This window comes from Myxine glutinosa, chromosome 3, assembly GCF_964187855.1.
Source record: "Myxine glutinosa chromosome 3, kmMyxGlut1.1, whole genome shotgun sequence".
NCBI classification, from domain to species: Eukaryota; Metazoa; Chordata; class Myxini; order Myxiniformes; family Myxinidae; genus Myxine; species Myxine glutinosa.
In genome coordinates, this window is record NC_136263.1 from 158,291,630 (window position 1) to 158,304,806 (window position 13,177).

Consider the following 13,177-nt stretch of genomic DNA (forward strand, 5'->3'; position numbering starts at 1 on the left):
GATTGGTCTATAAACACTACCTTGAGTGAGTCCAACCGAGAGAAGTACAGCTTGGGAGATTACTCCATCGAAATCAACCTTCTGCTTTTGAGTACACAGGAAATATTTTAGACATTTGAGGATGGAACTCTGGATACCATTAGCTTAACAATTTGATAGTTAAGGAAGCACGACAAACAAAATGAAAGACATGGGAGATGTTGAGTTAAAGAGCTCTGACCTCTTGTTTGAGATTGAGGACATGCCTCCATTGCTGACACAAGCAGCATGTCCATGGTGGAATGACTTGGGTGTAAGCCTAACTGACAGTCAGAGATCAGAGAGTTAGAGAAAAGATTAACTTGAGACGTATTGTGACTATTAATTCCATTACTTTGCTAATGATGAGGAGGAGGCTGACTGGTCCACAATGAAGAGCGTCAGATGTTTGCACCATTGTTATAAATCAAGGGAGGCGCAAAGAACCCCTTCCTTTATATAAGGGATCGTTTCTCTGTATGAAACTTTAACATGGGGACTGAAAATTCGTTTCTCGGCTTCTACTGGACGAAATCGGCTGCAAATTTCAGAACTAAATCATTTGTACGTCTGGGAAATATGTTCCAAATGTCAGCAACATCCGTTTCCGCATTCTTGCGTTTTATTAAGAAAACCCTCAAGTTGACATTGGTGTCTGTCCGTCCGTCAGTCCGTCTGCCCAAAATGTGTTGGCGCTCATATCTCAAAGGCTATACATTGAAACTGGATGAAATTTGGAATATACATCGGCCAATACATCTAATTAATGGCTTTCAAAACAAAATTCCACCTAAGGGCCATAGTTTTGCTTTAAAATTTAAAAAAAAAAAAAAGAAAAAAAAAAGATATATATATATACACGAGAGGGGGAAGGAGAGGAGGGGTTTGTGCAAATGGTGTAGGCATGAGTGAGCGTGTGACAAAGGGTGCTGGGAAATGCAGGCAATGGTGGGGGGAGGCTGCAGGTTTTGCATTCAGTGGTGTAATGAGGTGAGCAAGTCTGATGGGAATGCAGGCATTGGTGTTGGGTAAGTGATCATTGGTGTTAAGTGTGCGGGCATCGGTGTTGGATGTGTGGGAATCGGTGTTGGGGGTGTGGGGTTCGCAGTTTGGGATATGGGCATTGGTGTCGGGTGTGGGGCCATCAGTGTCGGCCGTGGGGCCATCGGTGTCAGGTGTGAGTAATAGAGGTTGGGGTGCTGGCATACGTGCGGATTTGACAGCAGTAGCAGTGGCGCGGGCAGGCATGGCGGGTTGCATGCATCAGTGTTTGGAGTGCATATAGGGGTCGTTGCTGGAATGACATGGGTGGTTTTGGTTTGGGCTGTGGTATTGGGCATGTGGGCAGTGGTCTTGAGTGTGCAGTGTTAGGTTGTCGGCAGGGATGGTGGGGGTACAGGCATTGGTATTTGTCCGGTGATGTTGGGGGCAGGTAGTAGTGGTCGAGGTGTGGGAAGTAATGGGAGTGCACTATGCGGGCAAGGGTAGTGGGGCATGCACAGTGGAAAGAGAATAATCAACAAAAGGGACGTGTGGAGGTTGACATGAAGATTTTGAAAAATGTAGTTTGATCCCTGCAATAACCATTCCAATGAGAAGAATTATAAAATTAATCACCCAGAAATATGACAACAACATAATGAGCCACACAATAACATACACATAAACCTTAAGGTAAAACAATTTTTTGCTTCATCTAAATCTTGAGAATGTCCCTTGAAGTAAAAGTGTTAGGAAGATTGTTTTGTTGAGACTCACATGAAGTTGAATTTCATTTCCATAATTTCACAAAGGAACATAGTATTCGTTTGTAAAGATGAGAAAATGTGCTCTTTCGTGTTTCTCAAGCATCAAATTGTGTGTTCAGTGGTGCATTCCTGTCACAATCGGTGCCTCAAACAATCCACGAAAGCCGATGGAGCCTGCGAATGTGATTCTCAATGTGTGAAGTCCGAAACTTGTTGTTCAGACTACCAAGATATCTGCGTGCTTCCAAGTAAGTACTCTTTCACAGTGAAGCGTGTTCTTCACAAAGTGGTTTTCACATTCTGATTAGAGCTTGTGATGCAATTTTTCTGTATGATGATGCGGTATGACTCAATAGGATTAAATGCAAAAGTTGAGTGGTATTGGGTTAAATGAGAATTTATGAACAAGGTTGGTAATTCAGCCATGTTGAATATTTGAAAAGGAAACTGAAATGAAACGTTTTTTTTTTTTTTGCTTTATTTCATCATTAACCAATTCTTCACTTCTCATTCTTTTATTATAAAATAATCACCTCCGCCACCAAAGGTGGATGAAGGTTATGTTTTCACCCCTGTCTGTCCATCTATTTGTCTGTCCGTTTGTCTGTTTGTTTGTGAACAAAATATCTCAAAAAGTTGTGGACGATTCGGTCAAAATTTGGCAGAGATGTAGCTTATGTGACAAGGACGAAATGATTAGATTTTGGTGAAGATCCGGATTCGAAAGATGTGAATATTGATTCGGATTTTCGAATTATTTAATTATTTAAGTGATTATTCACCATTGGGAGCTAGTCTGGGCCAAAAACGATACATAGCAGGATATCTCAAGAGGTTGAGGACAGATTTGGATGAAACTTGGTGGACTGGTTGGGTGTCTGACAAAGACGATTCGATTCGAATTTGGTGAATATCTGAATATGGATTCGGATATGAAAATTATTTAATTTTTAAGTGATTCTTCACCATTGGGAGCTAGTTTGGGCCAAAAACGATACATAGCAGGATATCTCAAGAAGTTGAGGACAGATTTGGACGAAACTTGGTGGACTGGTTGGGTGTCTGACAAAGACGATTCGATTCGGTTTTGGTGAAGATCTGAATTTGGATTCGGATATGAGATTTTTTTTTTTTTAAGCAACTCTTCACCATTGGGAGATAGGGCCAAAAACGATACATAGCAGGATATCTCAAAAGGCTATTGATGGTTTTGGACGAAACTTGGTGGACAGGTTGTGTGTCTGACAAGGAAGAATCGATTCAATTTTGGTGAAGATCTGGATCCAGCTAGTAGAATTGTTTAACTGATTCTTCACCATTGAGTGATATGGCCAACCAGGTGGAGGTATGCTTTCTACTGAGTGCCGTTCGAGTTTGTAATTGAATTAATTGACAACCAGGTGGAGGTCTAGATGAATTGATTTTAATGCCTGTGGGGAGTGGGGGCAGGGGGGGTTGAGGGAGGGGTGTGGTAAGAGACGGGGTGTCAGGATGAGGAGAAGGAGGACAAAAGGCTAGGTGGTGATGGGGTGAGGCACAGTGAGGAGTAATATGAGTGGCGAGAGGGGGTAGGCAGAGGGAAGTAGAAGATTGAAGGAGGTGGAGGAAAGAGTTGAAAGAGAAAGGAAGGGGAGAGGAGGCAGCTTTGTAGATGAGTTAATAGGCAACTTTGAGGAGGAGGGGTGAAAAGGGAAATTTGAAGGGGAGGAGTGGGGGGGGGGGGGTAGTTTTAAAAGGGAGGGGTGAGGGGTGAGTTTTGAATGGGAAGGGTAGGAGGAAGGTAGTGATGAAATGGGGGTAGGAGAGAGTAGAAGGAGGGGACATGGAGTGGGATGCTGGTAAGAGATAGGGTTGGGAGGAAACGGGTGAGTACAAGAAGAGGGAACAGACAGGGAAAGGTTTGACACAAAAGATGGACAAAAGGAACAAAAAAAAAAAAAACACCTTTAGAGGCCATTTTTCCCCGCAAAGCGGGGGTTGGCCTTTTTCGGGAACCGTGGTTGTTCTTGTTTTTTGGTCCCCTTTTTGAAGCAATGTTTTACGGCCGGATGCCCTTCCTGACGCCAACCCTTTTTTGACGCCTTTAACGACAAACAGGGAATTACCAGTGAACTGGTACTCAATTAGCCGACCTCGGAAGGATGACAGGCTGAGTCAACCCCCCTGGCGTTAATTCAGCAATCGACCGGGATTCGAACCTAGGATCCTAAGCCAGCACCCTAGCCGCTAGCCCAACACCAGGGCTTCACCAACACCAGAGAGAGAGAGAGAGAGAGAGAGAGATAGAGAGACTTTGACTTTTACATCCTTTTATTACAAAAATATCAAAAAGTATATTTTGTAAAACGTATAAATACAACCATTTCACAAAGCATTTCACAAATCAGAGGTTAAAAAACAAGCAAAACCATTTTAAAGGGAACATTTACATGAAGACCATTAGTCCATCAAGAAAGGGAACAGGAAAAAAAATAATAAAGTGTTTTGCTCCTCACAAAGAAATCATATCATGCTCGAGGAGTGATCAATCTGTGATCAGCGCACCATTTTGCACAGAGCAAAGCGCATTATTCAATGCCCATATACTTTTGAAGATCAATACTTTATCCATATATGTATAGAAACAAAATTCTGTTTTAATCCGGGCAAAAACAAGTCCTTTAAAACAGGCCGGGAGGTTATCTGTACATCTTATAGGATTTTCAATTTGCATTTTCCTCGTGCGATATATTGCTTTCTTTGCCATGGCAACGAGAAAGTTCGCTAGGGCCACTTCTATTTGGTGTGTGTTTGAGGCAAAGCAAAAAATGAAAGAATTCAAAGTAAAGTTTAAAGAAAGCTTCATGCACATTTCATGCAGCAAACCAAATAAAGGAATCAAGCGTGCACATTCAACATAAGCATGTGACACGGTCTCAAGAGCACCACAGAAGGGACAATGGTCAGATATTTCAGAAGAAAAAACATGCAAGAGCTTATTGGTGGGTAATACCCAATGTGCCAACCTCCACGACAGGTCGGCAGTTTTCTTTGGAATAAGTATGTGATAATAGGCTTTCCAGTTAGGTTGGAAGGGGTATTCTGTAGGCAAGCAATTGTGCCACTTCCTTGACTGCCAAGTTCCTAAGGAGGGCCGGATTGCTTTGACGCAGGCCTGGTATATTGCACGATTTTCCAGACCTGCAGATCCAAAACGTATTTTTGGTAAATATTTTATTATTGTACCAGAATTCATTACAGTGGGGGTGACTTCTAAATTTGGGAAACAGAGGCTTGGCTCACAAACAATTGGGCCATCACCAGTGCGAGGAGATTGCTCCCAGTGCACCTTAACTTTGCGGTATACGCTAAGTATTTCGCATAGCACAGCAGATATTATGCGGTTTGACCGCATGCCAACTTTATTTGCAAGTGCTGCAGCACTTAACCATGTCCTTGTCTCAATCATTAGATCAGCAACGTGATGGACACCATTCTGAACAAAATAATCAATAAAAGAGCGTTCCGTTCTTATTCTTTTGAAGAGAGAGTTGTAGAAAAGAGGCTCTCTGAAAAACATCTCTTGGGTGTAGGAAACATAATCACGGTCGACCATGAAAACACGCCAAGCATTCAAAATTATATTGTAAAATGGTGGAAGCAAGGACAGATCAATACATTTCATGTTCATTAGGAATAGACCAAATGAATAGTCTAGCATGCCGGCTTGACGGAGGAGGAGGAGAGCAGTGGACCTCCAGGCTAGGTCTGATGGACCATAGAGAAGCCGCCAGATTGAGGCGATGCCAAATGCCATAGCCCTGCATACGATGTCCACAAGACCATGCCCGCCTTCCTCTAAGGGAAGATTCAAGATCTCTGGACGAAGCCAATGTTTTCCACTCCAGAAGAAGTTTATTATTGTCTTCTGTATATTCAGCAGAAAGCGTTCAGGAGGTGGAATGGCTTTGATTCTGTGCCACAGTATAGATGCTGCTAGGTTGTTTATGACCAGGACTCGTCCCCGGTATGAAAGCAAAGCCAGCAAACCTTTCCATTTCCGCAGCTTTTGTTCGAGAGAGTCAGCGAGACCCTCCCAATTTTTCGCTTGTGTTGCTTCATCACCGATGTAAACACCAAGGTACTTCATTCCGTTGAGGGACCAGGTGAGGTGTTTCGGGAGGACAGGCATAGGGTGCTGGCATGGGCCCATCCACATCGCCTGGCACTTGTTCCAGTTTACCAAAGCTGAAGAAGCTGAACCATAATAGTCCAAGCAATCCACCAGTTTCTTTATCTCATCACTATTATGTACGATGGCGCAAATATTGTCAGCATATGCAGAGACTTTCACAGGCCTTGTGAGCAAATTTTTGCATCCGGTTAAGATGCTGCGGACTTTGATTAAAAGAGGCTCAATGGTTAAAGAGTACAGAATACCAGATAAAGGACATCCCTGACGGATACCCCTTCCAACCTTTACAGGTGAAGTTAGCTCAGAGTTTACTCTGAGTATTGAGGAAATGCCATTATAGAGCAGTTTTACCATGGAAAGAAAAACAGGACCAAGTCCAAAACACTCTAGCACCTTGAAAAGATATACATGACTTACACGGTCAAAAGCCTTCTCTTGGTCAAGCACAATCAAACCAAGATTGTCATTTTTTATTTTACACACATCCCAAAGATCTCTTAATAAAAAAATGTTATCGTGTATCTGTCGGTTAGGGATACAGAAAGACTGATCACTTTGAATCAACGACTCTAGGAGTGGGGCGATGCGTCGAGCTAGAACTTTAGAAAATATTTTATAATCTGAAGTTAGAAGAGAAATTGGACGCCAATTATCAATGAGCTGAGGGTCTCCTTTCTTGGGTAATAGACTAATGACTGCTCTACGGCAGCTCATCGGCAAGTCACCACAACGTAATGAACTATTAAAGACCTCCAATAGTTCTGGGCCTAATAAGGGCCAAAAGGATTTATAAAACTCTATTGGGAGGCCGTCCAACCCAGGAGATTTACCTGTAGGTAAAGAAGCAAGGGAAAGTGTAAGCTCTTCCAAGGAAAGTAAGGAGCCAAGCTGATCCCTTTGAGCAGCACTTAGCATGGGTAAGTCAGATGTGAAGTAACTTATTGAGCCATCGTCAACATCATTTGCCATAAACAGGTCTGAAAAGAAGTTATAGACCTCCCTCTTTATATTATCTTGTGACGTCACAGTGTTACCAGTTGAGAGCTTTAAGGTTTCAATTTGTCTTTGATTGGTAGTCTTTTTAGCAAAATGGAAGAAAAATTTTGTCGGTGCATCTAAATTATATAGCTGATCCATCCGTAGACGGACCATTGCACCTTTTGCTTGGTATTCAACTAGGCTGTTTAGTAGAGTCTTCTTTTCCCTAAGCAAATGATTATTTGTTATATTGGGGCTATTTGCCACATCAGTTTGCAACTTCATTATTTCCTTTTCTAGTGTGAACCTCTCCCTTTTTACACTGAAAGAAGAGAAGTAATTAAACTGTTGGCAAAAGACAGCGATCTGTGCCTTTGCGTAGTCCCACCACAATATCGGGTTATCAAAATTATTCTTTCTTTCTTTGAGGCTAATCCAAAACACTTTGAAAGCTTCACAAAAAGCAGCATTTTCCAGCAACATGACATTGAACTTCCAATATGGGCTGCCATGTTGCTGCAGAGCAAGCTTAAAGGACAAGGTTACAGCCAGGTGATCAGAAAAAAGAGAAGGCACGATATCAGATTTCAATATCTTGTCAAGCATTACAGTGTTGACATAAATTCTGTCTAACCTGGCTAGTGTGTGCATCTGAGACGTACATCTAGACCAAGTAAACTGCCGTTGCATAGGGTGCTGAATACGCCAGACATCTATTAATCCCGTCGTCTTGATGATTTTCTCCAAAGGTTTGGCAGATCTAGGATGTGGCTCCGCACTGTTTCTATCTAACGCAGGGTCAAGAGTGCAGTTGAAGTCGCCACTCATTATAAAAGAGCAATTTAAGTCAATTGTACTCAGAAGATCCTCTAGCTTTAGAAAGAAGTTTTGCCTTTCAGCATTCTTACAGGGGGCATATATGTTTACAAAAACAAAGATTTGATTATTGGCAGTGAATTGAAGACAATCCAGATGTCCGGGAATTATTTCATTATATTGAACTTGTGTGAGTGTTAATGAGGAGGAGACAAAGAAAGCAATTCCAGCAGTGAGACAATTGATATCACTGAAGAACCACTGGCCCTTCATTAGCCTTCTCCATTGGGCTTGGCCATTCAGATCTCCATGCGTTTCTTGCAGTAACAAGACATCCAGGTGCAAACGCCGGGTCAGATCTTTTACCTGAACTTTGCGTTCTAAACTAACACCACCGTTAATGTTTAGACTGCCAAAACTAACACTCATTCTTTCGGAAAAAGAAAGAAGATAAAGAACTAAATAGATCAAAAAACCCATAGGGACCTCATTTACGAAGCTCCTGCCGAGCTTTCTGGATCATTTTTCTTAGCCGGTGCTTCTGAGCATCAGTGAAATTTGGAGTGTCAGGGTTATGCACAATTTCCTTCAATTTAAAAATCAACACCTGCAGATCAGGGAAGTGATCTTTCAGTTCAATGTTCCTTTTCCGATAGGAATCTCTCAAAAAGTCCTGAAGCTCGTCATCCGAAGGGCCGTTTACAGCCTTTAGAATCTGAGAGGACTCCTCTTGACCCTCACCATCAGATTCCTCATATAGGGAATCAATTGGTGTTTCAGCTTCCTGGCGCACATCACATGATTGCTCAGTTTCAATAAAGTAAACTTCTTCAGGAACGTTTTGCGCCGGAGTCACATTTGAAGCTTCTTCGGGATGCGAGGTGGGGGGCTCCAAGCATGTTTGTGACATGACCACCATGCTCGATTCATGGATGTCACTCTCCTCCAGCGGATTTAAATTATCCTCTTTTATTCTCTCTGTGCCCTTATTTTCCTCATTTATTCCTTTTTTAGGGGGAGATTTTAAGTGCTTTTCCTCCTCTTGCGATTGACAGGAGGAAGCTGCACAATGAACGTCCTCGTGTGAGATGACACTGTCTGAAGGATCAGCGACACTCACTGGGATTGGAAAGTTAGAATCCACTTTTTCCTTGATGATGTTTGTACTAGTGGAGGTGTCCTTTTCCTCCAATAAGGCAAACCTGTTTTCACATTGAAATCCAGTGATGGAGTTTTCACTGATTTGCCTTTTCCCAGAAGGTGACGCACTTCTTATAGCCGATTTACGTTTTTTTACTTTGGAAACGGTGACAAACCCCTCATTTGCGCTGTCCATTGGTTCAACGGGAGGGGGCGTGTCCACTTGTTTACCTGGTTTATCCTGCACATTTGTCGAGCAGGAAACATTAACATTAATCTGCGAGTCATTGTTTCCCGTTTCGACCATGTTAGGCTGTTCCTTCTGATTGCAGCAAAACCGTTTCATATGTCCCACTGCACCACAACCAAAGCACTTTAGGGTGTCGGTGGTGATGTATACTTGATAATCGCGGCCATTTGTCGTGAATTTTAAAGCAACATTCAAGGAGGGATATTCCTTTTTGAGAACCATAAAGACCTGCCTACGGAAACTCATCACGTGACTGACACGTTCATCCTTACAGCCCAGCGGGAGCATTATTAATGGGGACACACATTGCCCATATCGCTGCAGCGCTGCAAGGATTGTATCGGTATCGAGAAATGGTGGTGCATTTGAAATAACCACTTTCTGAGCAGGAGTATCCAAGGGATAAACCATAACAAAGTGTCCGGAGTCGAGGGACAAACCTTGTTGTACGATGAGAGCAATGTGCTCTACATCGGACACGAACACGATAACCCGTTTGTTCATACGCGATGCGGCACGTACCTTGTCAAACCCGATCATGTTCCCGATCGCGAGAACAATAGCTTCGACTGTAATATCCTCGGGTGGAGAACACGCAATGCCATGCTCACGTGATAATTGCTCAAACGCTGCATATCGCTGCGAGTGAGCAGCCGCCATGTTTGGACACACGAGGCTCGACCTCGTTCTCCCAGCTCGGGAAGAAGAAGTTAGTAATGCACTCCGACTTTCCCAGCTTAGGGAAAGGGAGCGTTAAAAAAACAAACTAAGGAAATATAAGCGAGAAAAAAGGTTTGAAGTGAAGAAAATAAGTCGGGGGAAAAAACAACAGGGAACCGCCCAAAAACGGCGATTACCTTAACCTGCACGATAAGTGTGCTCTATGGCTCTCTCTCTCGTCTCAACATAGAAGGGGAAACACAGGGAAGCTTTACAAATAGAAACAAGCACACGAAGGAGCGAAATGGGGGGGGGGAGGGTGGGGTGGGGGTGGAACAAACAGCCAAGACAGAGCACTCACGACACGAAGCGAGCAGACGCCATGACAGCGCACCCAGCGCACCGACAGCCGATAGGTGGCGGCAGAGAGAGAGAGAGAGAGAGAGAGAGTGAGTGAGTGAGTGAGTGAGTGAGTGAGTGAGTGAGAGTGAGTGTGTGGGGGCGACACCAGGGCAAATAATCTGGACAAAAGGAACGATTAATAAAAAACGAACACATATTACAAACTGGGTTTCATGGGAATTCCAAGTCAGAGATACGTTTGAAAACGTTGGAGGAGTGGTGGAATAAAGGCGAGTGTGGAGAATTTCGAAAGGAAGAGCTGTACGTATTGTGATGATCGAAGGATTTATTTGAAAGTAAAGCGCCGCGGGTCGGTCTCTGTTTTTCCCGGTCTTTTCACCCCATACTTCCTTGTTTTAAAATCTCAACTCAAAATCTCAAAGCACACTTTTGAAGAGGAGTAAGAAGAGTGAATTGTAGTAGAATAGAGAATTCAACATGGGAGAAAGAGGAAGTTTGAACATTGTGTAAAAGGCACCGTGAATACCATCTAATCTAAGGTGTATATAAGTAGATTCCGACGGTGGTCGCGGTTCGGGTTTTACGTTCGGGGTTGCTTGGACAAACAAAACAAAAGTCGGAGTTCCGACGGTGGGAGAAAACACCCTTTTTCAATTATTATTTTTATTTTTATTTTTTGGAAGGTTTAGGCAGAATAGTGGAAAAGCAACAGGTTGAAGAAAATAAAGTTATAAAGTTTGATGAAAACATTTACGAGCACAGTGGGAATGCCGAGTGGGAAACGGCAAAAATTGCAGAGAGCAGGAAGTAGGGTGGTCCGGCAGGTGTAAGGTTAGAAGGCAACTAATTAAAATTATTAGTATTATTGTTATTCATTTTTTAAGACACTAAACAGGGTATAATTGGGAGGAATTGAAGGAGAGGTAAGGGGATTGAGGAGAAAACAAGAGGGCTGAAGGTGGTGGAGAGAAAAGACAATAAAAAGGGAGCGTGGACTCAAACTAGGAAAAGGTAGGCCTCAAATAATCTGGTACAAAAAGTTCGACAAATACTTACAAATTGGCACAAATTTTAAAACAAAACCGAACTCAGAGCACACCACAAACATGGTGACAACAAAATAAATTGCAAAAACGCAACACAAACAACTGAGAAGACATCGTTGAGGAAGTTGGGAGAGGCGAAAATCGCACATGCAAAGCTCAGAGACCGGACCCACAACCGGAGTTATGACATTCAAGGAGATGTTATTCACCAACCTTTCCCTGTCTGGCTTAGAGTTGATGGTGAGATTGGAAGCGCAACACATAAGACAGGCTTTTGGAATAAATCGGTGCTACCGACATCCCCAAACCGAATAATTTTAACGTAGTAACTACAGCTCAGTTACTTTTGCAACTAGAATGAAAACAAGTAGACATACATTCAAAGTACACCGCCCACATGCCAAATAATTAAATATCCTACAGCGCGGCATTGCCGGGGCGCCTCCGGCGCCCGGCAATACCGCAGTGCAGCTCATTGAGGCTGCATTGGGAGGGAGAGGTGTACACTAATTGATTGATTAATTGTATAATTAAAATCAATAAAAGATTATCACAAAATATTTTCATAATCAATTGGCTAATCGCATAACTAAACCACTAGTGCTTCATCCGAAGATGTATCTTTTAGAAATTTAATCAAATAAGTCATTAATAAAAAATTAAATAATTAATTGATTAATCAATAAGTAATTCATCGATTAATCAATAAATAATGAATCGATTAAATGATTAATCAATAAATCAAAAATATCCTTGATAGCCACATCACTTGGTCACTGTCATGTCCAAATATTAGCTTCCCAGCTCAAAAGGTGCCTGAGATATTGGCCAAATGAGAAAGAAAATAAATAAATGATTAATAATGAAAATAAATAAATAATAATCATAAAAAAATTAAATTATTAATCAATTCGGTCACAGAACACATAAACCACCACCATTTCATCAGAATCTGTAACTGGGAAAGATTTTTTTTTTTAGTAATTAATCGAATAATTAAATAATTAATCATATTAATTAAATAAAATAATTAAATAATAATTAAAATAAAACAATTAAATAAATATTTACTCGAATAATTAAATAAATTAAATAATTAAATAATTAATCGATTAATTGATTAATTGATTAATACATCAAAAATAGCCTTTGCAGCCAAATCACCTTGTCATTGGCATGTCCAAATATCAGCTTCCTAACGCTTAATCCAAAGCTTTCAAAATCATTGGAATCTCCCGCGATGAAGCTATCTCTGAGGGCCTTTCACTCACTCACCGCAGGCAGGTAGGTGGTCTTTCTGTCTTCTACCGACTCCTCTCCGGCCTTGCTCCCCCAGCTCTCTCTGTGCTCTGTCCCCCAAATATTCCTACAGGTCGCACAAGATCTGCCAGCAACCCTCTGATGGTTAAACTGCCGAAATCTCGGCTCTCTGCTCACCTTCACTCTTTCATTCCTCTTTTCTCCCGCCTCTGGAACAAACTCCCACACACCCTTCAATCCCTCTCCTCCCTCCAGGTCTTTAAAACAGCTGTTCACCACCATCTCTTATCTTCCCCCATCCAAAACCTTGATCTTTTCTACCCCCACTAATTCACCACAGATCCACCTTGTTTTGAAATTCCAACTTCTTTCCTGGAAATCCTGGCAGTGTCCATATGTTTATACCTCTCCCCCCCCCCCCCCCCCCTTCACATGCCTCCCCCCCAAAGCCCTCTCCCTCCCACAGATCTCTCGATGTCTCCATGTCTCTCGGTCCCTGCTCTCAAATGTTGTGTTTGTGTCCTTCCCCCTCTCTCCCCATCTTGTCTACCGCTCCCGATGTTATTTGTTTTATGTGTCTGTTTGTCTTTCTGTGTGATTAATGTTCGCTCTTTCACGAGCCTCGATCTTGTATACAAAAAAAAAAAAAAAAAAAAAAAAAAGGTACCTGAGTTAATGGTCAGAAGAGAAAGGAAATTTTATTTTTAAGTGAAAGACACATGAA

At 42.2% G+C, this 13,177-nt stretch overlaps 1 protein-coding gene across 2 annotated transcripts in view; it reads left to right on the forward strand.

The window, feature by feature from the left end:
* Positions 1–13,177, forward strand: part of LOC137423099 (venom phosphodiesterase CdcPDE) — a 134,212-nt gene that overhangs the window by 28,880 nt on the left and 92,155 nt on the right. For both annotated transcript variants that reach the window (XM_068109908.2, XM_068109909.2), the window contains exon 3: positions 1,886–2,014. In XM_068109908.2, the coding sequence (XP_067966009.1) occupies positions 1,886–2,014 (129 nt within the window). The remainder of the gene's footprint in view (positions 1–1,885; positions 2,015–13,177) is intronic.